General features: G+C 36.2%; 1 protein-coding gene and 1 non-coding gene across 2 annotated transcripts in view; both read left to right on the top strand.

The window, feature by feature from the left end:
• The window catches only part of CCDC178 (coiled-coil domain containing 178), a 161,368-nt gene that overhangs the window by 11,244 nt on the left and 123,975 nt on the right, over positions 1-26,149 (top strand). Inside the window, exons 7-13 of the mRNA XM_014936908.1 lie at positions 2,222-2,442; positions 4,409-4,551; positions 11,261-11,414; positions 13,992-14,087; positions 14,217-14,353; positions 18,870-19,053; positions 24,058-24,120. Coding sequence (XP_014792394.1) covers positions 2,222-2,442; positions 4,409-4,551; positions 11,261-11,414; positions 13,992-14,087; positions 14,217-14,353; positions 18,870-19,053; positions 24,058-24,120 — 998 coding nt within the window. The remainder of the gene's footprint in view (positions 1-2,221; positions 2,443-4,408; positions 4,552-11,260; positions 11,415-13,991; positions 14,088-14,216; positions 14,354-18,869; positions 19,054-24,057; positions 24,121-26,149) is intronic.
• Positions 15,549-15,619, top strand: TRNAG-CCC. The gene has a single exon. It is a non-coding gene; the product is annotated as a tRNA-Gly (tRNA).

Below are 26,149 nucleotides of genomic sequence, written 5' to 3'. Positions count from 1 at the left end.
AATTTATGATGCTCTGAAAACAGAGGAGGAGACTGAATAAAGAATCAGAGTTAAAATTCATTGATAGGTCAGACACTGCTTTTAGGAGAAAATCCCATGGCAATGGAAAAGTCAATTTTACAGGAGCAAAGAACTGCAAGAAAAGGTTGATAATGTAATCATAGAATCGTTTGGGTCATTTAAAGGGCCTTTAGGGATGTTATAAAGTCATCTAGTCCAACCCCTTTGCAATGAGCAGGGACATCTTCAACTAGACCAGGTTGCTCAAAGCCCCATCCAACCTGACCTCAAATGTTTTCAGGGAGTCTACCACCTCTCTGGGCAACGTGTGCCAGTGTTTCATCACCCCCATTGTAAAAAATTTCTTCCTTAGATCTAGTCTGAATCTTCCCTCTTTTAGTTTAAAACTGTTACCCCCTGTCCTATCAAAACAGTTCCTCCTAAAAACTCTGTCTGCATCTTTCTTCTTCATTCTTCAACACAGTAGTTCAGGATTTGAGCTGCAGAGATGTTACTTTTTACTTTTTGACATACTTCCATACAGCGATGCAAATGTTATTTACAGCTGCATGTTGCTATACATTCCTGTCACTTCTACTTTACTGGTTAGTATTTTCTACAGATATCAGAAATTTGGAATAGTGGAATATAATTAACACATTTTCAATTCTGTTAATATATGCAATGATACAGTATGTTTAAAAAAAGCAAAATAAATGAGCATGAAGTTTGGCTGTGAAAATTAACCACCTCCTCTCCCTTGATTTATCAATGTATACTATGTCAGTGTGACACTGTGTCCTTGGAGTAAATTTGTAATTTTCAGGATTATGACTTTTCATAGTATTATCTATAAGACAAAAATTTTGCTAAAATGGAATTGAGGATAAAGGGGAAAGACCCTCAGGGATGCTATAATTATCCCTAATCTAAGTATTACAAACCCAGGAGATTCTTAATTACGAGTTTGCATGACCCATTCAGAGCAGACGCTGAACGCTGTTATTTTTTCAGACTTCCCTTGATTTCTGTTATTGCTAGCTCCTGCTGCATCTATGTCCTGTAGCACACTCAGGTAACTGCAGTGACTTAATCTAGCTTCGGAATTTACCTTCTCTGAAATATAACAAAAATCCAATGTAAAATGCATTTTATTCATGTTAATGTTAGGTATCACTTTGCATGATGTAGAAAAGCCACTTATTCATACAATGTCTCTCTAACTTTTAGAAGTAACGAAATAATAATTTTGTGAATTTGTGATTTATGTCTTGTTAAAACAGCAATATTTAATGACTGTTAAGGGATGGCACTGAGTATTCCACAGCTACTTCTCAGAGAGCCTTTTTTTTTTCTCAGTAAAATGTGCTTCTCTCTCTCCAATTTATGGCAAAGTTTAGTGCTCTTGAGACATTTTCTGATTTTTTTTCTTATCTGATCTCTTTTTTTACTTTCCCTAGTTTCATACCAATAATTTTTCCATTTAGAACAGCAGCTGCTGCACGACACCATCGCTAATAAGTTTGTTGGGTTTTTTTTGGTTTTTTTTTTTTCTGAGCAAAATAAAATATTATGTTGTAATTCAGCAACCAGTAGTCTAGTCACATATTTTCTTGTAAAGACCTATAGGAAATGTATGCCAAAGTCAGAGAAGTAAATGCAGCAAGCTGAACTAAGACTGGCATACTTCTGTGTGGCAATATGAGTATGTTTTCTTTGTTGGTTTTCAGTTTGTATCTTTAATTTAGCTTTCTTGAAACCCACATTTAGTTCAGGAAGTGTCCCTGAACTGAAAACAGTTGGCATATTAAGAGGATGAGGGATTTATACTTGTCCTGTTCTTCCTCTGTGACCACATGTGTCTGTTGCTGGAGACTAGGAAGCTCAGTACAACTGTTCTGGTGTTATAATAGCCTCCTCTAGATATGCCTTAAGGCTAAATGTTTTATTTTCCTTCATAAAAACAAAACCACCCCTCACTTTGAAAATTTGCTTGCATTATGTACTAGGATTATGACTTGTGAATTTGAAAACAGTTCCACTGCTAACGCAATATTTGGTGATGTCCTTTGTAACTGATGTCCTCTTTTGGCCTTAAAAGTAGTTTACAGCAAAATTTTGCAAGTCTTAATGTTACGACAACATATTTCCTAATCTCACTAGGTATTCATGGTGTCACTCAGATACTCACATTTTGTTATGCTAATTATCTTTTTAAAAGAATATGACATGTGCATTCAGGATACCTTGGAGCTACAATGGCATTTAGATTGTAAAAGGCGTCAGAGGCAACAGTTACAAAACCAAATACTTCAGACAGAAGCAGCCAACAGAGAGATTCAGGAGGATATAGACTTCATGAAGAAACACAGCCCTCTGCTGGAAGAAAAGCTGATTCTAGAAGGTGAAGCTGTGAAAGAAGTGTTAATGGCTTATGAAAAGGTAAATACAAACAATGCAAAGATGTTTCTTTTAGAACCTTTCCATTACATAGGTGCATACCATTTTGGAGAAGTACCAAAGTCTGATTTAAATTGTTCACGAAGACTGTGAATTATGTGCACATACTGCTACATAGAGGCACCCAGTGCAGTCAGAATCCAGGGAATATAATCTGTTGGCCTTTAATAAATGTCTCTTAAGCATATATATGGAATGTAATTCTAACTTTCTAAAAGTTGATTTCATGTGGGATTTTTCATGGGAAAGGCGGGAGGCACGTTTCTGATACTGGTATAGGTTCTTTTCCGATTTCTCACAGACATCAGTATTTTCTTCAGAATATGGAGAAGTTAGAAGCTGTCACAAAAATGTTTGCAATATTTAACTATTTTTAAGTGCTGATGTAAATATTTGTTGGTAGTATTTATTGATAATAATACTGATAATAATTTATTATTTGTTGAAAATAAATGTCTAATGTGGATAATGTCAGGCTGAACAATGTAGGTGCAGGAAAGCTGTAGATAGCTTAAAATTGATGTCTAAAAAGGGAGGGATAACGTGTTACTTCACATACAGATTTTAGTACAGTATTATGTTTTCTGTATATTTCCTATAGTAATTTTTAAATACAAATGTAGAGATTAATTTCTTTTCAAGCTACTTAGAGTGTAATAATGGTCTTTTGTTTGTAGGCAATTCTTAATATTGTTTATTTTAATTTGTTTTAGTTTGAGCTTCTCATATTTTGGGGATTCAACAGTCATGTGAAAATACTTCTAAAACTAAAAAGTTAATTGCCTATTACACAAATAATATAAGAATTATCATGATTTAGTTCTGATCTATGAAATAGCTTACAGTCCTGCCAATGTTATGAGATACATTCAAAATACTGGCTAATTAAAAATCAAGTTGGTTATTTTGGATTTTATCTTAAATCCTTTCCTTCTTGTTAATGTCTAGAATACATTGTATGCAGTTAAATTATTGAAGTGTACTAATATACAACTCAGGAATTAGACTTAAAATATTTTTTAAAGACTATTTAAAATAAAATATTTTTTTCAGAGGTTTTTTCTTTCTTTCCAAAAAATGACACTACATATCAAAAGAAGACAGATTTGATGTAACTGTAACTTATTTATATATTTCATCTCAGCAAAATTTAGAATTGTCAAATAAATTATTTATGAATTTTATTGTGCTCTAATTAATATGTTGTTTGTTACTCGGGTTGGTTTTTTCCTCCCATGGCCTTAAAAAAGCAGGTGATAATTAATTTTCGTTGATATTAAAAGAATTATTTAGTTTTGAATCTCTAGCTTTCAATACCCAGAGAACAAGTTTGAGCTGTGAAGTGCCAGATTATAATAAACATTTTATATCATGTTATTTGTTTATATTTGTAACATTTTAAAAAGCAGAGACAGTAGACATATACATACCTCTAGCTGAGAGTTGTTAGGAGCTGAGTGTCCTGGTTCTATTTATAGCATTGAAAATTGTGTTCATTGCCTGCATTGTCTCAGGCCCCTCTTTTACATTGGTGACTGCCAGCCTTGCACATCCTCTAGGAGACGTTTAAGTAATGATTCTGTCATATAACTGAGTGAAACCTCAGTGGCTTCTTTCAAAATTATTTCTTTCTTTCTGCTCCAGAGGTCACTATCTTCCCATGGAAGTAGTCACCTTTTCACAGTAACTTCAAAGTTTTTTAAGAATGGAAGCCCTCTTGCTAACATTTGTTTATGTCATGCCATTTTACAGCACACGTTCTGTTATCTTTCACTAGGATTGTATCTCTTGCAGACCATGCAGAATTTGTTGAGAAGCTGTATGACATCTCAAAGTACTACTTTAAGCTCCAGTTTTTAAACTGCAAAGAATGTGACAAATTTTGAATTTTTTTTTAAGATTATGCATGATTTTTATATACCATCTTCTGGAAAATTTGTTTTCTTAGGCATCAAAAACATACAGTGATGTTTGTTGTGAACTCATGGAAATTGAAAAGACAATGAAAAGAATTGATGAAGAATCTGAAAAGAAGATAAAATCTATGTGTGAGAAAATTAAATGTGCTGAGATGCTACTGAGTAAATGCAAGTAAGAGATATTGAATATGGCATTATAATGTCTTGTAAGTTTTAATAGTGATAAACTATTGAATATTTGCTTTTAGAAATAATTTTAAATTCTAATATTTGTAAAATTAAAATTAATAGGATTATATATAAAATATGTACTTACCCTGTTTGTCTTAGCTTGCAGTAGCAGAATAAGGAAAGGATGATGTCGAGAAATATACCCAAATTCTAAGTTCCATGAATTGACTCCAAAAGCATTCCGTTTTTACCTTATTTTACTTACTTTTGAGTTCTCAATCACCTCGACAGAACTTTTTTGATACTGTTCTTATTGACTGCACAAATTACTTGCATTGAACATCAACACTTACTGTAGTATCATAATTATTACTTAATTTTGAACTTGCATATTAACCAGAACAACTCTAGACAACAGCACACACTTTTTGGACTTATTAAATTATCTTGTCTTTCTTCTATTTAGCAAACAAACAACATTACTACAACTTTATTGGATTGGAAGGTAGTTTGTGTATGGCCATGACTTAAGTTGCAGTTTTCTCACTGTAACCTCTTGTCAGGTTATTAACCCCAAGCAGAGCTACAGTAACAGTAGGGCACCACTAATGGCTAGTCACTAAGTAATCTCTCTGTTGCTGAACACACAGACAAAGAGTCAGCACCAAGAATAAGTGTGCCAAAGAACAAGAATACCAAATACTTTGGTAGGAGGTTGCACTTGACTTTGCTGCATGTGCCTATGGTTAGTTGCCAGGTTTTATTTTTATTTTCCAGGCAAAGTAGCAAATGCCACAGTGGCTCTTTTTCACTTGAAATGAGGAAAGCTTAGAGACAAGAGAGGTCATTATAGAGTTGGCTTCAGTAGTCTAAGGAGCAACTACAGAGCTGAAGAGAAGTTACAGTAACTTCTGTTATAAGCAGAAATAAATATGATTTTGCATATTTCCAGGCCAGCAGCACGCTGCCAAACTTTCTAAAAAGGCAGAAAGCAAGCAGTTATGAATAGTTTGTTGTTGTGGTTTAACCCCAGTAGGCAGCTGAGCCCCACAGAGCTGCTCACTCACTGCCCCTGACCAGGATGGGGTGGAAAATCAGAAGGGTAAAAATGAGAAAACTCATGGGTTGAGATAAGGACAGTTTAACAGGTAAAGCAAAAGGTGCACATACAAGCAAAGCAAAGCAAAGAATTAATTCACTACTTCCCATCAGCAGGCAGGTGTTCAGCCATCTCCAGGAAAGTACGACTCCATTGTGTGTGATGATTACTTGGGAAGACAAACACCATAACTCCAAATGAACCCTTCCTCCCCGCAGTTTTTATTATATAGCTCAGAGTGATATCCTATGATATGGAATATCCCTTTGGGCAGCTGGGGTCAGCTGTCCCAGCTGCATCCCCTCCCCACTTCTTGTGCACCCCCGGCCTGCAAATGTTGGGACAGTCTGAGGATCAAAAAAGGCCTTGACTTTTTTGTGTAAGCACTGCTCAGCAACAGCTAAAACATCCCTATGTTATCAAGGCTGTTTTCAGCAGAAGTCCAAAACATAGCATCATACAAGCTACTATGAAGAAAATTAACTCTATCCCAGCTGAAACCAGTAGTATACTTATTGTAATTACTGCATTCTGTCAGTGCAATTTCTTTCGTAGGCTTGTCTGCCACAAAGGCCAATGTCAAATCAACAAATAACTCAGTAGTCGTGAGAGCTTAGGGTACTGCAAGTGACCTTTTTATTTGAGGCACCAAATAGGAAGAATTGTTACACTTTTTAGCCTGTATGTAAACTGTTTCAGTAATATATGACAGGGTAAAAAAGGGCACACAATAGAATTTGGGAATAAGGTATCTTGGTCCCCTCTGTGGAGGGACCCACTCTCAGAAGGAGTTAAAGAAGAGATCATAACTGCTGTAGCTGCTTTCTGTTGGTTTTAGATTTTCTTTTCATTTCTATGTTCAAAAAATAATTGGAATTAATAAGTGTGATTGTTTTGCTTACCATTTATGCTGCTCAGTAGGTCACGCTAGAAAGCTGCACATGATTAAAGTAATGGGGATTGCTTGTATCATTTCCAGTTTCTTTTAGAGTATAGTATCTCAGCAACTTTATTTCGAAAACTGATTAGTGCTAAGGAACTTGAAGCACCTTTTTCAGTCCCATAGAAGGAGTACTTCCTGCCTCAGAATTTTAGAAGTTTTTAAGCCTGCAGCACAAAGTAACTCTGACTTCTGTTAAACAGAACATTCTTACAGTGTATTTTGGGGTCAATATCAACCTGAGGAAATCATTACTTTGGCTAATATGGCTGGTGCATTCCATGTCTGCTATCCAGGGAGATCTGTGCTTGCCAGTCAGCTAGAGCAGAAACCTCACTGACACATTTTTGAAGAAAGGAAGGTTATTTAGATGCAATAATCCTGTTTCCTTAAGATATCATATCACTGTGGATCTCTTTGCCATTGGCACTAAATTGCAGAATTAAAGAAGGATCATAGCTCTTCTGTAAAATGTTTATACCTTAATATGGGAGCAGGAGGCATCCTGGGTAACATGCATTTACTCAAATGACATTGCTGCTCGAGAAGTTCCAGTCTTGCACTCATAAAGTGCCTGCGTGCTTGTAATGTGATCCAAACTGCCTATGTCTCAGTAAGGACGAGTCAGTGTAGGATAACAAAAAATATTATTTTTCTGTAAGATGGATAGCTTAACAATACCGGAGAAAGAAGTGTCTCTGTCTGGCTTCTTTCATTTGTCAGCGTGTTTGACTTTTTCCTTTTTTGATTCTAACCTTTATAGTATAGTATTTATGCTATTTATATTTATATTTTATTACCTCTAAGATTAAAATGACTCACAATGATTCACTGTAAACATGTTTACGTTTAGTTAACTAAAGCTTAACTTTTTCATTTTAGAGCCTAGTTTGCAATTTGGAAATAATAGTAGTATATGAAAATTAAAATTGTAGTCAGAAATATTAACTAAAACTGAAGTATTTTATTATGCAAAATCTGAGATCAGAATTCTGTAATACCAACACTTGTCAAAGCTGGAGTGACTTACGGAAATTACCATGTGATTCTCCAATTAAAGTCACTACATATGTCTAAACAAAAGAAGAGATGTGTGAAGAGTAGGAGATAATGCTTACCTTTGATGGATATGAGCCTGTGAATGCAAGCTTCACAATGTCTTCACAATGTTTGGAATTTTAATTATAGCTTAAATATGTGTATAGAGATTATCTGATCAAATGCTCATTAGCTCCTCCATGGGTTCCAGCTGAGAGAAATCAGACAGCATGGACCCTGATTCTGTAACTGGTTAACTTCATTGCAAACCTCATGTTGATTTTAATTATGGGAAAGATCAGGTCCTGAGTCAGAAGTATTATCAAAAATGTGGTGTGATTTATTACGATGTATTCAGATACTCTGCAAATCAGTTTAGTGTTTTACTGCCTGTTTAGTGTTCTGTCAACTTATCTGAATTACTAGCTGCTGGGAAGAATTGTTAGCAAGTGGTTATAGTGATCAATTGCTAGAGGTGATTTTATCATGTAATAGCAGAATAATTTTATTTTTTTTTTTTACTATTCTAGCATATACCTACTATTAAAATTTATTCCGTATCAGCTCGTATTTACAAAGTGTGGTCACCAGCGATTTGTTATTCTCCTCTTGTAGGCAAATTACTGTAGTTTGGGAGTCTAAGCCTTAAGATTTGTATGATGATAAGTATTGCTGTGTATTTTGATCCTTCTTCACTAGCCTATATCCTCTGTGACTTTGGATTTTTACTTTGTTTCTGCTTCCTATCTGTTTTCTAAAGCAACTTACGTTATTTTCAGTGTGTGTTCAGAAGGCTTCTGTATTTTATGATCTTTCCACGATGCCTTCTGACTCCTTTTCACTTCCGTAATATACTTTTCTGAAATGGGTTGAAAGGTAATGTATTCCAAATTAAGCCATGTCAGTGACTTTAACAGGGATGTCTTACTCTAATTTTTTTACTCTAATATTTTTCATCCTATTTCTTACTTAATCTAACACCTTCTTAGCTTCTTTAAGTGTGCTAAGTATTGAGTAAACTTTCCGAGTATTTGTGGAAATCTGTACCTTTCTCAATTTGATACAATTAATTTAGAATTTTAAGGTGTACTTATTCTCTCCGATTTTACACATTTTTTTTAGTTTGGACACTAAATAGTATATGCTGTTGTGTTCCCCACTTACTTAGTTTGCCTTGAAATTTTTCTTAAGTTTCTTCGTTCTTTTTGGCCTTGCCTGTTGTAATCATATTATATGCAGACTCTTAATTTCACTACTCCTAGCCCTTTCAGATAATTTGTAAATATATCAAAGCAACAGGTATGTGATTTTGAGATACCATGCTGTTCACCTATTCTTTCAATGAAAATTGATCTATTAATCTTTTGCATTTTTTCATTAGTATTAGATTTTTTCATCTTACCTTCTGACTACCTCACTTTTTAATAGTCATTTATGCAGGATTTTGTTCAGTTCCCTTCAAAATTCTGTCCCTGTGTCACAGCTGCTGGCTTGCTTAGCAGTGGTAGGTCAGTGTGGACAGTTTTCCTGGTCTTTTTTTTTTTAGCCTTGGTGGAAATCAAAATTCTTGAGTTTGTTTCATGTGCAAGACAGAAAGTGTGGTGTTTTCCTGTAGCAAGCCTTTGTTCTGAGGTGCATGAAAATTGCTTTATAGGAACTCTTTACTCTCTTGAAACAAGTCAGAATGTAAGTAAAATCCCTATAATAATGACAATAGATAACTAATACTGGAAATTCATCATGTATACTGTTAGAATTATATCATGTATTTTTTCTCTTTCACCTAGCTGATTTCCTAGTCATAACGCATGACAGTGATGTAGGCTGTTGTGCACATTGCAACCTGTTTTGTTTGTGTGAATGTAAATTAAACTAAAAATGCTAGTGATGCAAGTGTTTTTAGGAATATCAGCATTTACAGGAAAAAGTAAAGTAGAAGATATTTTTCTGCCCCTCAGTGCTGAAATTAATTATTTTTCCCTACTGTGTTTTCCCCACCCCCCAGTCATTTGCTAGACTGGTAATTAAAGTCATATGTACATTACAGAGGGAGTAGACCCTTCGGCTGCCATCTGAGGAGGACTAGAATAACATGTGGTATTGATAGGTGTGAGAAAGACACACTTGTGATGTCACAGACTTGAAAGACTGTTCTGCAGTTGATAGTCTTTTCTTTATGTTCAGTGCCATCAGTGAGAAAATGATGAAGACTGCATGAAACTCACAATACTGAGGCTGGGGTACATGACACAACACAGTCTGTTATTTTTACACATATTCACTGTGGCTGGTAGTACTGTATTTTTCTGTGAGATTGTACTCAGAAAGTTGTAGCTGATAGGTAATATGAGAAGAAAATTGCAGTCTATGCTTTTTATATGTCTATCATTAGAAAAATTCCAAGTATAAATTATGTTTCTTTCATGGATGGTGGCACCTAAGAAGGTAGAGGTGTTCAAAGTGTTCTGTTTCACACTGCTGTTATGTATATTCTATGACATTTGGAACATGACTTTGCAAGATAAGTCTTTTCTCCATCACCAGATGGAAATCATGGAAGCAAGTAAAGGAAAAGTGTCTATCAAATAATCTTGTAGGAATGGCTCTTGAATTAGGAATGAAATCTACATTATTGTTTTCTGTTGCTTACTGTGTTTAAATATGCAAAACTTGCTGAGGTTTTATTTGTGTTGTAATGCAGTAGATGCCTCTGAAATTCAACTACTGTTGGTCTTAGTTCTGCTGCAGTGGATTTGTTTTTCAATGTAAGGCATGCTTTGAAATGTGTTATTGACCAAGAGAGTTCTCTGGGGAGCTTGGGGAAACTCCTCTTTTCTGCCTGCTGAAAAAATAATAAAAATAGCGGACAAGCACCAGCAGTCATTGTAAAATTTTAACCTGATCTCCCTCTATTTTTTCTGCCTTTCACCAAATCTGTTCTTATACATGGCTGTAACAAAAGGCCTGTGCACGGTCTATAATGAGGCCTGACAGTGCCTCATGGGAGTGTTTTCCTGACGACTGTTGTAGTTATTATTATCTCTTTCTGTAACTATGGCCAGTTTTCCTTTTCATAATGCTGATAAATCTGCTCTTCAGAGTGAAAGTATTCAGAGTGAACGTAAAGTACTTATCCCCTCCTTTGACCTTGTCTACTCTCTTTAAGTTCCTTTTTACATGAGGAATTGATGTCAGTAAAAATGACATTTGTCCACAAGATGACAGTGCAGTGGATTGATTAAGTGAAGATGGCTCTGAACTAGATTCAGCCGGTAGCAGAGAAAGAAGTTCATTCCTATTTTGATTAATTAACGTGCGCGGTATGAAACAAAGTCTTGTGCTTAACTACACCAATACCTGTTCAGAGGTCCAATTAGGAGTTTTGATGTTGGCAGGCTGTTTAAGTGCAAGTGAACTGGTAGCATGAGTGGTTTTGATATCTGGCTGAAATTGCATGAACCTGCCAGGGTAGATATTTTGAAATTCTCTCATGCATACCTGTTCAAGAAACGTAGTAGAGAATCAAAATAAATCTTTACTAATTCAGATCTGCTTTACATTTTCCTTTATGGAGAGGGACTACCTTGGAATATTTCCAAATAGATGGATTCACTTTGTGTGTATTTCTATTAGGAATGAGTTAAAGCATTCTGAATTTATTTGGACCGAATACTGTATGAAGTTAAAAGAAACAGAGGAGAAGATTATAAAGGATGAAAAACACCTTGAGGAGTTAGTGAAGCAAAAAGCAGAAATCCAGGAAGATGCAAAATGTTGGAACAGCAAAGTGAGTCTTGAATATTTATAAACAAGCAAGTAAATGAGTATCTTTTATTGAAAAGTACATGAATGCTTGAATATTTTGTATGTTTAAAAGTTAAGGTCCTCTGTAAGAGTAAAAATACAAATACTGATTTAAAAATAGGGTGGTAGATTCTATAGAACTCTCATGTTCATTTTTCTGTTCTAGTGTTATTTTTCATCTTTATTTATTAAAAATATCAGAATCATCTTACACTCCTTTAAGTGATCTGGGTATTTTTTGTTGTTGGATGCATATGTGCTTAATATTGTTTATCTTCTTAAATCACATGGAAATAAGTGTGCATTTAGTTGGACAGCATAAGTGTTCTCTTGAATTAGTAGATTTTTTTAACCTGAGATAACATGTGATGCACTCTTATACTATGCATACTGATACCCTATTTTACTTAAAATTCCCCTGTTTCTGCTATATTTGTCTAGCATTCATTTCAAAATCGTATTGTACTTGGCAGTTTAAAATCTGAACTGGAGTTCCTCACACTGCCTGAGTAGGAGTTTTCAATTAATTGACAGGTCTATGTGTGGAAGCAGTAGAAAATGCCTAAAACAGGATTTAGATGCCCACAAGAGAACTTGTTGTTTTTTTTTTTTTGTATGTATAAGTATGTCTATATATATGAATGTATGTATGTATGTATAATTAAAGTATGACATTCATTCTCTTGTATGTGCCCTGTACTGTTGTGATTAGTGCAGCTAGATAGCTAGATTCTGCTAAGGATCCGGGGGATTCCAGAATCTAGATGGAGTATTTCTGAGAAACTGAGTCTACCAAGCATGCCCAGAACTTAACAAAAAAAACCCCGAAAAAAGCACACTCCTGAAAAACTAAAGGTACAGTCATATTAGACAATGGGCATGTTCTTGCACTGTGTATTACAGTTTTCTTCCTGTTGTTGGCACCGGCGATGCTACCAACTGATACCTAGAAAACCACTATTTTCAAATAGAACCAATACTTATTAGTAAACTTCCCTCCCCCCAGACTCCCCCCTCCACTTTCTGGACATGTGTCCAGCTGGGTTTGCCTGACCTGATATACTTCAGTAGGTTTTACTTAGGTATTAAGACCAACACAAGGGAAAAACGTGCAACAGGGATAAGGTGGAGCATGGAACTGCTCCATTTGGTGACCACCTTTGGTTTGACTAGTTTATGCTAAAGGTGAGCCAGACCTAAGTTTAGCATAAAGCTGACACCACCTGAAGGGAGGTTGTAGAGAGGTGGGGGTCGGTCTCTTCTCTCAAGTCACAGGTGACAGGACGAGAGGAAATGGCCTCAAGTTACACCAGGGGACGTTCAGGCTGGATATTAGGAAAAATTTTTTCACTGAAAGGGTTATCAGACATTGGAATGGGCTGCCCAGGGAGGTGGTTGAGGCACCATCCCTGGAGGTGTTCAAAAGACGGGTTTATGTAGTGCTGGGAGGTATGGTTTAGTGATGGTGATGCTTCTTGTTGTGCGCGTGTCTGTTTTTGTCAGTTAGGTTGATGGTTGGACAAGATGATCTTTAAGGTCCCTTCCAACCTAGAAGATTCTGTGATTCTGTGATTATTGCCAATTTCCTTCAAAAGCATGGCTAAATCAACTAACTGAATAAATCTAATATAAATCTTTATAAGTAATAGTGGTTAGGACCTTCGGTTCCCAACTAGTTAAGAAAGAACAATCATATAAGAACAACCAGCAGAATCCTAGAGAAATGCAACAGAGCTGTGCCATTCCACACAAGATAACAAGACAAAGCCTGTATTGTTTCCCTCCTTAGCTTCTGGGACATAGTCACACAGTATCTTATGTAAATCTGCTCTTCATCAGATTCCTGAGGTAGCAGTAGGAAATTCCATACCATTTAGAGTGCCTGTGGCCTAATTCTGTTCTGATCTTCCCACATGTATTTTCAACCTTTATGTTAAAATCCTTATTGACGCTGATTCTGCTTGGGGATGTTTGTTATCTGGTCATATCCCAGTTAGACCCGTATCTCTATGCAGATTGTATAGGTACGTTCTGCCAGGGTAGCTATGTTGTTTCAGCCTCTGTAGAAGAAGGAGAGGTGAAGGAAACAAAGTTCGTTAGGCTTAATGTGAGCAGATACACCTTTATTTATCTAAAGCCACTTTAGATGTTTTCCTTATCCTGCAGATCCTTACTTCCATAACATCCTCATTTTTCCTTAAGCTCCGGTGTTTGATCCATCATTGAATCTCTGTTTTAATCTGTATTAAGTCAATAGGTATATTGAGGTGTTAAGGAAAATCTTGAGGCTGAGAGTGACATAAAATATTCTGCTCAATTATACCATATGTCATGTATAAATTAGCAGGCTGGGAGTGTGTGCTTCCTGATACTGTGACGTATAAAGATTATGCTAGGATACATCGCAATGTCAATGTGCATATGAATAATATAGCATGAAATATGTCTAGCTACTGTTTAATAGCCTTCATTTGAAATTTATTTTTAAAATATATTGTTTAATTTTTGCAAAGAAACATAGGAGATATTTGTATTACTTGATTTATAAAATATTTTCTAGGTAGAAGATTTGAATAATAAAATAGCTGCCCAAGGAGATGAGAACGTAAAAATATCAGCTGCTTCTTCTGAAGTATTTAAAGCTGTGGAAGAATTAGTAAGTTTCTTGTTGGTTTTTTTTTTTTTATAAATGAAGTAAAAATGCTCACATACTTGCATCTTCTGTGTTGGCCTGAAATAATTTCAAATCATGGTAAAGGTGTTTTAATGTTTTAATGTTCACTAGAAATCCACCAGGAAAAGTGATCTACAGAATAGAAAGCAAACAATTCTTAATATTAATGAAGCACTGGATGTTTTGAAAAGTGAAAATGAAGAACTTGAGAGAGAAAAGGAAAAGATTTTGCAAAAAATTGGAAATAGGTAATGCATGCAATATAAATATAAAATAAAAAATGTTATTTTTTCACTGAAAGCATTCCTATAAAATGAATCTTGCCTTTATGTTAACTCTGTCAGTAATTTAACATTTCAAGAATTTCAAATCACTTCAGGTTGAAATTTATAATCTAACTTTTTTGACTTTCACCTGAAAGAAAAGAACTAAAATTCTGTGATAGGCAAAATATACACTTTGTCAAATAAATAAAACAAAATTGAGGAAGATCCTGAAATTCTCTTTCTTAACAGAAACCTCAGTCCCAAAAAAAATTTTGGTAAAAACTGTTACGAATTTTATTTGTATTTTTGCATATATGAAGGTTATGAACATACAATCTGAAATATTACTTTTTTCTATTTTCTTTGAATTCTTGTAAGACATTATGCACACATCTCTTGTAACTCCTACGTTTATTGATTCCAAATTGCTATACTTTAAACTATATTGTTCATAATATTCTCAGTGCATTTATAATATAACAGCAAATAAAGTGAAATTTTCGTTCCTTCTTCCTTTGGACACTAGATGTGTGCTGGTTTTATGTATCTGACAGGTTATCACAGAATGATATGGGGTTGGAAAGGGACCTCTGCAGATCATCTATTCCAACCTCCCTGCCAAAGCAGGTCCACCTAGAGCAGGTTACAGATCAGCTCGTCCCGGCGGGTTTTGAATGTCTCCAGAGACTCTACCACCTCCCTGGGCAGCCTGTTCCAGTGCTCTGCCACCCTCAAGGGAAAGAAGTTCCCCCTCATGTTAAGATGGAACTATTATTACTGTCTAATGAGCTGGGTCCTAACTAAATGGTCTTAAATTTAGAAGTGCCAGAATATATTTGCTTTCATATTGCCTCCCTTTAGGCAAAAGCTCTCTGTTACTCTTTTTTGTTATCATCTTTCAACATTATCACCTAGAGAAGATTTGGGCCATTCCTATGTGTACTCTTGGCTATGTTTTTCCTTACATGCTCGTAGCAGACCTTGTTAATCTCTACTGTTTTAATTCGCAAGGAACAAGATCTTCTAAATCTATGCAAGATTCTTTTGTCTCAACAGCTGGAAAAGGAGCTAGGAATGCATTGTATTTCAGGACTATCTAAATCAATAACTGACTATGCAGCACTTTGCACCCTGGAGCAGCCTACACTGATTTGATTCTTTGGAGGTGATAAGGGAAGCACCAGTGGTGTAGTGGTATCATGCAAGATTCCCATTCTTGCGACCCAGGTTCGATTCCTGGCTGGTGCAGGGAAAATCCCTACCCTGTGCAGCAGCTGCAGTCCTGCAACTTTTAAATAATCAAATCAGTCTAAACTGCCCCAAAATCCTGGGACTAAACCATGCCAGTCCCTCATGTTTCATCTAGAGCTCAGTTCATTCCTAGAGCTATTCTGCAATATCTTTGAAAAATGCTCGTCTTGTCAATTTATGTAAACCAGTCAGTCATGGCTCTAAACCAGGGTCTTACAGCTGTGTGACATTGCTGAATCCTGTAGGTAATATATTGCATTTTGGAAAGATCACGTTGCAGTTGCAGTCATGTTGGGAATCAGTTCTCGTCTCCATCAGATTGGTTCACTGCTTGGGAATCACAGTAAGGTTAGTCCAGCCATGGACAGTCTCTCAATAGAGAAAGGGCAATTGTAATACATACTACACACGTGGTATATGTTAGCTAGAGGTCATTAACATGCATATAGGCAATGTTTACTGTTCTTTTGCCTTGTGCTTCTGTGTTACTTGAATTTTGGGAAGGGAAATTCAGTTGCTGTGGGTTTGCACCGTCTTACAGATTTTTCAAGGACTATATCTGAGGTGGTGCTGAGTAAGGCTGTATGTTCAGCAGCCAGTTCACGTGCACTGCAAATGGAATGAGCAGTGAGTGTGTGTGTGCATGTGTATGAAATCCATGAAGTTTAGTCCTTGTGCGGTTAGAAACCTTTGGGTTTTGTAAGATAAACTGTGTTTCCTTCCTTTAACTAAGCAAATGACACCCTGTATTCAAGAAGCTGATCTTTGAAAGAAATATTCTGGCCACTAATTCAGCTAAGGAAATGTGTGGCCAGTGCTGGCCTGTTGTGGGTTTGTAGATTAAGTATGGGAAACAATGTATATCCTGTGGAGATCCCTACAATACCGTTTAGGTTTATCATTCTAATTCAGCAGATACTCATACAGAGGTTGTATTCTGTCACTCAAAGCAAAGCAGTATCAGTATATATCTGTAGGGTATTTGCATTTGATTCAGTTTGGGTTTTGCTGTGTAATCCAGCAGTCTTATTGAATGGTAGTTTAAGTTCACTTCTGCTGAACAGTTCACTTTAACCGAAAGTTTGTTTGTATGCAAATAAACTAAAATTGTTTTATGTGACCTAAGAATTCTGCAAATAGCAACATACTTAGGAATTTGAATTCATCAGCTGTATGACTACTCTGTACCACTGTGCTGGCATGAAGTACCCTAGACATGGCCACTTATTATAAGATAGATGAACTGAAACTCTTTCACCAATTTTAAAATTTTCAAATAAAAGGACTGTTCTTGCTACTTTCTTTTTATCCAAAATGGATAGTTTTACATTGTATTTGAGAACAAGAAAGCTGTTCAATATTCCAAGGTCACCCCCTCTAAGCTCAGGAGCAGTTCATTCCAATGAGTAAGAAGTCAGGCAGAAATGCCAGGAGGCTTGCATGGATGACCAAAGAGCTCCTGGAAAAACTCTGACAGGAAAAGGAAGCATACAGAAAGGTGGAAACAGGAACAAGTAACCTGGGAGGAATACAGAGACATTGTCTGAGCATGCAGAGATGCAGTGAAGAAAGCCAAAGCCCAAAGGGAATTGAATCTGGCAAGAGATATCAAAGGCACCAAGAAGGGCTTCTGTAAGTGTACAGATCACAAAAGGAAGACTATGTAATATGTGGGCCTATTTCTGAATGTGGCAGGGAACCTGATGACACAGGATATGGAAAAGGCTGAAGTACTGAATGCCTTCTTTGCTTCAGTCTTTACTAGCAAGAGCCAGCCTTCAGGAATCCAAGGTCCCAGAGACCAGGGGGAAAGACTGGAGTAAAGGAGATGTACCCTTGGTGGAAGAGGATCAGGTCAAGGAATACTTAAGCAAACTGGACTTATATAAACCCATGGGTCCTGATGGAATGCACCCATGACTACTGAGGGTGCTTGCTGTTTTCGTTGTGAGGCCACTCTCAACAATTTTTGAGTGACTGGGAGAAGTATCTGAGGACTGGAGGAAAGCAAATGTCACTCCTGTGCTCAAGAAAGACAAGAAGGAGGATGCAGGGAACTACAAGCTAGTCAGTGTCACCTCAGTCTCTAGGAAGGTGATAGAGCAGCTAATCCTGGAAGACCTTATCCAGGCATATTTCACAGGGACAAGAAATTAATCAGGAGTAATCAGCATGGATTCACCAAAGGGCCATCATGCTTGATGAGGTTGATATCAAGGTTATGAGGCTGATATGATGAGGTTGATGGCACCAGTACATGCTGGGGGCCACAAAACTGGAAAACAGCTTGGCAGAAAAGACCCTGGAGGTCCTTGTGGACACAAGTTAAACATGAGCCAGCAATGTGCCTTTTCTGCAAAGGGTGCTAATGGCATCCTGGGATGCATTAGGACGAGTGTTGCCAGCAGGTTCAGGAAGGTGATCCTCCCTCTCTACTCACCATTGATGAAGACACACCTGGAGTGCTGTGGCCAGTTCTGGACTCACCAGTAGAAGAGCGGTGTGGAGATACTGGAGAGAGTCAAAAAAAAGACCATGAAGATGATGAAGGGACTACAGCATCTGTCCTTTGAGGAAATGCTGGGAGAACTGAGATTGTTCAGCCTGGAGAAGAGAAGGCTCAGGAGAGAATCTCAGCAATGTTTATAAATACATGAAGGGAAGGTGCAAAGAGGATGGAGACGGGTTCTTTTCAATGGTGCCTATTGACAGAACCAGAGGCTGTGGGCAAAAACCAAAACACAGGAGAGTCCCTCCGAACATCAGGAAACAGTTTTTCACTGTGAGGGTGGCTGAGCATGGGCACAGGTTGCAGATGCAGGTTGTGGATTCTCTACCCTTGGAGATAATTCAAAAGCCATCTGGACATGGTCCTGGGCGAATGTCTCTAGGTGGCCTTGCTTGAGCAGGATAGTTGGACCAAATGATCTCCAGAAGTTCTTTCCAATCTCAGCCATTCTGTGATTCTATGATACAGGTTAACAGTACAGATATATAGGAAAACATAAAGTGGATACATATAATTTTTTTATATCAATAAACTATCAGGGTTTATACTAGTGAAGAGAAAGACTTTAAAGTTTTGAGGAAGAGCCTGGTGTATTCAGCATCAAATAGCAGGATGATAAGATACTGCTTTTGATTTTAAAATGTTTTAGCTTTACTTATTCAATACTGGGATTTACTTTTATTTGAATTAATATACTTTACAAAATGAAATAGAAGATTGGCTGTTTTATTTCAACAGTTCAAGAAAAAAGAAGGAGTATGAGTCAGAAGTCGAAACTATCTGCGAAAACATCTCTAAGCTTGAAGAACAAATAGAAAGGCAAAAGGAAGATATCTCTAATGCTGAATTGTCCTACAACGAAATGAAAACGAAGTATGACGACTTAAAGAAAACCAAAATGGCAGAAGAAATTTCTTACAAGGTATAATTCAGTTTTTAGAGCAGAAGAATAAAACAATGATCTTTTAATCAAAGAGTTACTGAGCAAGCAACCTAATATTAAAAAAAGAATAATTTAAAACGTATTATTTTAAGTGTGTATTTTAAAACACTTGAAAATTAGCAAATAACAGTAGTCTCTTGAACAGAAAATAAATTGGTTACTAACTGGTCACAGGTAATGACAGGCTTAAAAGTACAGTTGAGACATTAAATATTCTCAACAATACAAAGATTTTATTATTCCCAGGTGATTTAAAATAACTACTAACAAAGAATAATCTCATTCTTTATGTAACTAAATGATTAAAAGAATTCATAAATCAGTATGGTTTTATTTGATACTAAATGTAACCATTGCAAATGAAATACGACATTAGAATAATTATTTAATTATCATTTGGATGCCGTTAGTTATCTAGGATTAAGATTTTAATTTATCCTTATATAGGAGCCTTGCCATGGCTATGAAGACTTGCAAGGCTTTTGTTTTTCCACTTTACGTAGTTCTTAATGAATAATATTGTACATATAGATACAGCTTTTCGGAGCAGGGTTATTGCAGGGTGGAGGATTCAGCATTCAGGAATATGGTAATAAAGTAATACGGGGAATTTTAAAAGGAGATGAAATACCAGGGAGATAAAAATGGTGTTTTGCATACTCTTCACTAGAGATCTTCTTTTGTATGTAAAGTATATTTCTGGAAGGAAAGACTTTCACAATTTTATTTTCTGTAATAATTTTTGGATTTCCTAACTTGCAGTCAGTAAAATTGAGAACATTAATAGTATTTTCCTGGTTGTAATATACATTGGTGGCTCCACTTGCTTCCTTGCCTTCCTTTTCACCTACCTGCTTGCCAAAGGTAAAGGTATGTCCAAGTACCAGACCCTGCTTCTGAAAAGAAAAGAGGAATTGTTGGATGTAATTTAAAACAGAGCCAGTTAAAAAGCTCATAGAGCCAAGGGAAAAAAAAATAAAACATGAGCTAGAGAGCTTTAGAGCCGTTTTCACAATGACAGGAGTGCGTCAGTTTTGTGTTTGTTAAGGCCTTTCATAGTGCCAGGTTTTCTTCTCTTGGATAAAATTTATATTCGGGGCAATATCTGAATTTGCACCATGTAGTTTTGTTCTATAAATTGTCTTCTTTGTTATATTATGTTGGCTTGTAGTCTTACGTTTTAATACTAAATTTGTATGACTTTTCTTTCTTGTTTGTGGATAAATTTGCCAAGCACCATTTTCTCCACATTCTCAGTGTTGTTTGCTGAAATATTTACACAAATGGGTGTTCAACAGTACAATCAGGGAAATCTGATATGATTCTTATGGTTTAAGTATTTAAGGGATGTTCAATATTAGCCTAATAAATTACAATTTTAGAAGGAATTCAGGCAAAGCCCCTGCTTACTTGCTGTCCTGCATCTCCTGCATTTTTGGTGTCTTAATTTATATTTTCCTTTTAACTATTAAAAATTGATTTAGAATTGATGACTTTTTCTTCCATGAATTTTACAGTCATGTTTTTGATTTTTGTCATCCACAGTATAATGCGATACGGACTTCAACAGCTTTCTTGTGTTTTGTGTCAAAAATTACTTTATTTCTTTATTTTCTGCTTATTATACACTATCTTCATAGTCCTTATTTTGAAAGATGTATTGGTCAGTCGTTCCTACATGTGATACATGACTTTATAGGCTTCTTTCATATTCTTCCTCTTTTTCAAGCTGAAGTTTCCTAATCCATTAACTTGTTTAATGAGTGGAAACTGTCATTCAGTTCTGTTTTCCACTTCTATTACTGTGGGGAAAGAGCATAGAGTATTCAATACATAGACACATTATAGGCACATATACTGGTATAAATATGACTTCTGTTTCATTCTCTATTCTTTTTGTACTAGTCGTTAACATTAAATTTATTGTTTTAAATGCAGTGGAGCATTACATTCTTCACGGTCATGTTCCTGTTTGATTTCTAGCCAGCTCAGAGTCCCGCACTGTATAAAGTGAAGACTTTGTCCTAATGTACAAACATACATTAACCTTCATTGAATTTTGTCCTCTGTAAATAAAAAATCCAGCTGGTTTTACTAAGTCATCCCACAAAATCCCCTGTTTTCTATATTGTTTCTGAATAAATTGGAAACCACAGGATCCAGCATGGATACTTACAAGACCCCACTGTAACTGCCACTGCAAAAACTGGTAATTTATTTCTATTGTAGGTCATCTGCCTTTAAATGCATTATATATTAATGTGAGGACTTTTATCTTTAACTCATGCGAAATTAATTAAGAAGTCATTGATATAATATGTTATGGCATACCATTTGGGAGTCCAATTAGACTGTATCACCCAGAAGTCTCTTCTCAAAATACTTATTAAATCCTTCAGAAAACTGATGAATTTTGAGGGACTGCTCCCCAGTCACACTGATTCATCTCCTATGCATCAAATTTTCCTTGTGTCAGCTAATTCTTTTTTTTAAGAATAATATAGTCTGAATTTGCTTCTTAAGGCTTGGAAGGTTTTATTTGTTTGGAATTTGGGATTTTTTTCCCCCAGTCATACTCTGTTTTCTGCATGCTTCAAGGTAAGCCTGTCTTTAAGTGCTTCTGATCATCTGTTGGCCTTACAATGTATCTAGTAGGCTTCCTGTCAGATGTGTTTGGAAAAGGACTTGTTTTATGTCCCTTACGGGTTTTTCCAAAAACTCTTATTTAGCGTGTCTGATGCTATTGTTAGATTTAAATAAGCAAAGTTCAGGATCTTTTCTGTTTTCCTTTTTTTAAACATAATTTCAACTTTTTGTCTTCCTGATAATAACTTCCCTTTTGTTTAGTGGTGTTGATTTTCTTTTTGATATTTCCAAAATGTCTGTCAAAATGTGGCTTGCATGTACTTTGAGCCTCCAATATGATATATGCAAGTAATCTCCATCTGGCTTGCAATTATTTTACTCTTTTAGCTGTTCCTCATAACCTTTTAAATAAACTCCTCCAATTTTTATTAAAAATCTTTGTAAATTATTTTTTTGGTTTTGTTTTCCTTACACTCTCTTCCCAAGTCATATTGTTAAAATCCTGGGCATGTAGTCAGTCAGAAATGTATTTCAAAGCTATATATTTATTGTTGTAGATGGAATTTAATTCTGCAGGTATTCTGGTTTACTTGGTGGCACAACTTAACTTCTACATGAAGGCATTTCTAGTGGTCCAGCCTTCAGCGATAAGATTGCCTTCCAGCACCTCTCAAGTTGCTTCACCCAATGACCATTCTGTCAACAGCTTTAAGTTAACATGGCTATATTTAGTCTTAACTACCATAAATTAGCAAAAGCATTGTGTTTATAATCAATTAAAGCACACATGTAGACATACACAGGGAAGGTGACAACTTACAAGTGCTATTTGCAAGGTAAAAGTGTGAATGGAGGCCCAGAAGCTAAGATAGCTGTCTACCTAAGCAACAGTTGAATATTGTGAATTTGAATATAATCATATAAATGAAGGTGCAGTTTGTAGCTGACTGCCTGGTCTCCGCTGATATTCTGTGAGAGCAATTACCCCCTGGTGAGTCTGAAAAAAGTGTATGTCTGTAACCACCAGTTAAACTGTATCCTTGGGCTATTGAATAGAGTGAAAAATATATTCATGCAATCACCAAGGGTTATCATTAGTCATTCAAAATGTTACTGCATTTGGAGCATAGTCCAAATGTTCATCTAATAGACTCAGGATTTGGATTTGGATACGCTATATGCATATGTGCACAAGGAGGTGTGAGAGGGAGGGCAAGCCATGGGCAGGAGTTGTTGCTTGGAATTATCCTGGGAGCAAATGTATAAGCTTTCATCTGGAAAAAGAAGGCCTTTACTCATTGATTAGAGGATGTGTTTTCCACATGAACGCTGGTCTCCGTCACTTCTATTTCCTTGAAGTTCCTAAAAATCTTTTGGATTTGGGGTTTGAGAATATATGGGATGTAAGAACCCGACAGAAAGACAAAATGTCTCAAAGCTCGCTTGCCACAAGACTTCTGTTGCCAGTGTACTGATAACAAAGAATGTATGTCCTTGGTTCTCAAAACAACTGTACCCTCTACCCCAGAAGCTTGCCGGCCTTGTAATCCTTGTCCAACACAGTTGCTGTACAAGCCCTCCTTGCCTCTGCCCCACAAGCAGTGCTGGGCCTAGCAAGGCAGGCAAGTTTTTGGGGTAGAGGGTATAGTTGTTTTGAGTTGGGTTCTTACACAGGGATGTTTGTCACCTGTTTTTGTAGTTTCTTATTTATATGTCATCTGGGAGATGTTTATGACCTCCTTATGCAGGAACCTCCTTCTCCAAGTGCTGATGACATACGCACTTCCAAGGTGCAGACATGGATGTGAATAAGACATCTTGAATGAGTACATTTTAATAATAGAATTGATTGAGTATTTCTTACTTTGCTGTTGGCCATGTTGAACCTAGTTTTGCTTTAATAATCAGTTTTCCAACTCCCTAAATTCACTAAAGAGGAAACAGAAACTCCTAATTATGGTTTGACACAGATTTTAATCAGGTATAGTTACAATGGTCTACTAATTTGACATATATTACATTAGAGGTATTCAAAGTGCAAACTATAATAATGTGCTATATAACAGTTATCCTAGAAGTGACTGAGATTTTTGAATTTTTGAACATTTGATGCTCAATATCCATTTAGGTAAGCCAGCTCAGTGTCTTTGTGTATTTAATTAATTTAAGCTACCAAAAATAATTGACATTAAATCTAGAAAATATTGTTACTTTTCTTATAGTATGGTTTTTATTTAACACTTGTGCCTGACTGTTGAAATTTCCTTTTTTAATATAGTTTTATAGTACTTGAGAAAAAATTTGAAAGCTATGCTCATCCTTACTGTGATGTTAGTGTTAACTTTTCATTGCCATTTTCCATTAACTTGTTGTATATGTGCTTTTTTTTCTCCTAAGGATTCAGAGTGGAATCTTAAAAAAGAAATTCAAGATCAAAAGAATGTTTGTAAAGTGACTCAGGTAAACATGACATCCATTTTACTTCAAGTCTAAATTCTTCTTCTGTTTTCTTTTTACTTCCTGCCATGAACTGAGTACCTTTTGACTGACTCACATAGAAGGCTTTTGCTAAGTAATAAGTAATATAGGAAAGTTTTGCTGAATAATGATGCCTGCAGTTTAAAAGCCAGGAAATTTTAAGTACTCATGAAAACATGAAGCACTGTATTTGTTTCCCAGTTATTCACGATAATTTCCTGTTTGCTTTGAAAGATAAAAAACCTGTAGTAATAATCTCTGTATGCAGTGACGTTATAATTTGAATTTGTGTGTTTTTCTTCAGTTTCTGTAGAAACTGCTATCAGACCCTTACCATACATTATACTGACACATGAGGGATCAAAAGAACATAGCCGAAACTGGAGGGAGGCATTGCAGTCTTTTACTGCAAGGCCTTGAGTTGCAAACCCCCTGTGGCTCCTTTTGCAGTGCTCTCAGATAGGAGAGATTTACTCTGAAAGCTGCCAAAGGCTATATTTCTTTAGAATTGAATGTGGTTTTTACTATGATGACCAGAAGTCCTTCTGAGATTTTTGGTCCCCTCCCCCCCCCTTTTTTTTTTTGGGAAAAGTCTGAACCATTTTTATTTGCTTCTGAACAATCTCCGTTTCACTTTTGTTACAAAGCTTCTCTTCTCTTCTGCGTCTTTGAACTGTGAAGGAGCTCAAGGGCAGAATCTAGTACCTACATCTCCCATTTCTGGAAAGACAAGCCCTAAGACAGATCTTGCAGTTCCTGTTTGCCCCAGACATTAGCAGAAAGTGTTGAATGTTCCTCTTCTAGGCCAGGTGGTGCACAAGGCCCCCATTGCACGCATTTGTGGTTGATGCACAACTACCCTGTGATTATCAGGCTTTTCTTCAGAGAAGGCTGAAGGGAACTTTTCTGGGCCTGACTGTCACAGCCTGGCAGGTTTGATTTGGTGCTTCCAAACATCTTCCTCCCTTTTGGGTATTCGCTACTGATCCTTTCTGATTATTCATTGAAACTAAAAATCTCCATTCTTTCTTTAGATTCTTTGTAAAGATCCTCAGTGGTAGCTGTAGCCCACTTCTTTCTTTTTACAGATAGAAACAAAAGAATGCTTTCCTAACAGGAATTAAACGCTGTGCTCAGAACTGCTTTTTTCATTGTAGTTCATGTTTTTTCAGGAAAAGGGATTCTTGAAATGCATCTTTTACTACTTGTGAGGTTTCAACTAAACATATTTTTCCTATTTTTCCTCCAAAGCCTCCTTTCTCTGGGCTAGACAACCTTTATATCCTTGCTGTCAAAAGCTTTTTTCTTACAAATAGGACAAAACTTACTGATGATGCCAAAGGAAAGTGCAAAAGCTATCATTAGCTAGTGACTGTCAAAGTACATAGCAGTTTAGATGAGAGCCTGTTCTGAGATCAGGGAATCTCCTCATGCCTCCTGAGTATAAAGCAACAGAGATCCAAAAATGTATGTTGTTTTCTGGGAAGCTTGTCCATTTCACCTACCAACCATGTTGTCACTTGGAATATTATCCATAACTTTACCTAGTTTTGTACCATTCTGTAGGAATTCAGAAATTACTCTGCATTTCCTACTTGAAATACTCCTGGTAAGGATAACTCTGTTTTATAGACTTTGATTTAAAACTAGAAAAAGGGGTTATTTGCCACCTAGTATAATACTTTGAAAAGACTGAGTCACATGTATGGTCATTTCTTGCCCTCTTTCCCACAATCTTCTTGTTTTATTTCACTCTGCTTCTACAGCTGAAAGGAATTCAAAATGTTGCCAGCTGCATTCCACTTTAAATGTATATAGACTTATGTGTGTCTGTGTGTATATGTATAGATCAATATCAGATGTTGTGTATTCACTCTTTGCTGCACAGATAAGTAAGTATTTGAGTTCAATTGGTGGTGAATTTTGCATATTAGAAATTGTAAGTGTGTGTAAGTCCTGCTCATTCTGAAGAACACAGATGCTGGTACATGGTATTTCTCTGCCTTTGTTT

The sequence above is a fragment of the Calidris pugnax genome, unplaced genomic scaffold, assembly GCF_001431845.1.
Source record: "Calidris pugnax isolate Ruff unplaced genomic scaffold, ASM143184v1 scaffold51, whole genome shotgun sequence".
NCBI classification, from domain to species: domain Eukaryota; kingdom Metazoa; phylum Chordata; class Aves; order Charadriiformes; family Scolopacidae; genus Calidris; species Calidris pugnax.
Note: the sequence above shows the minus strand (reverse complement) of the source record. Positions and strands in the feature narration are given on the sequence as shown.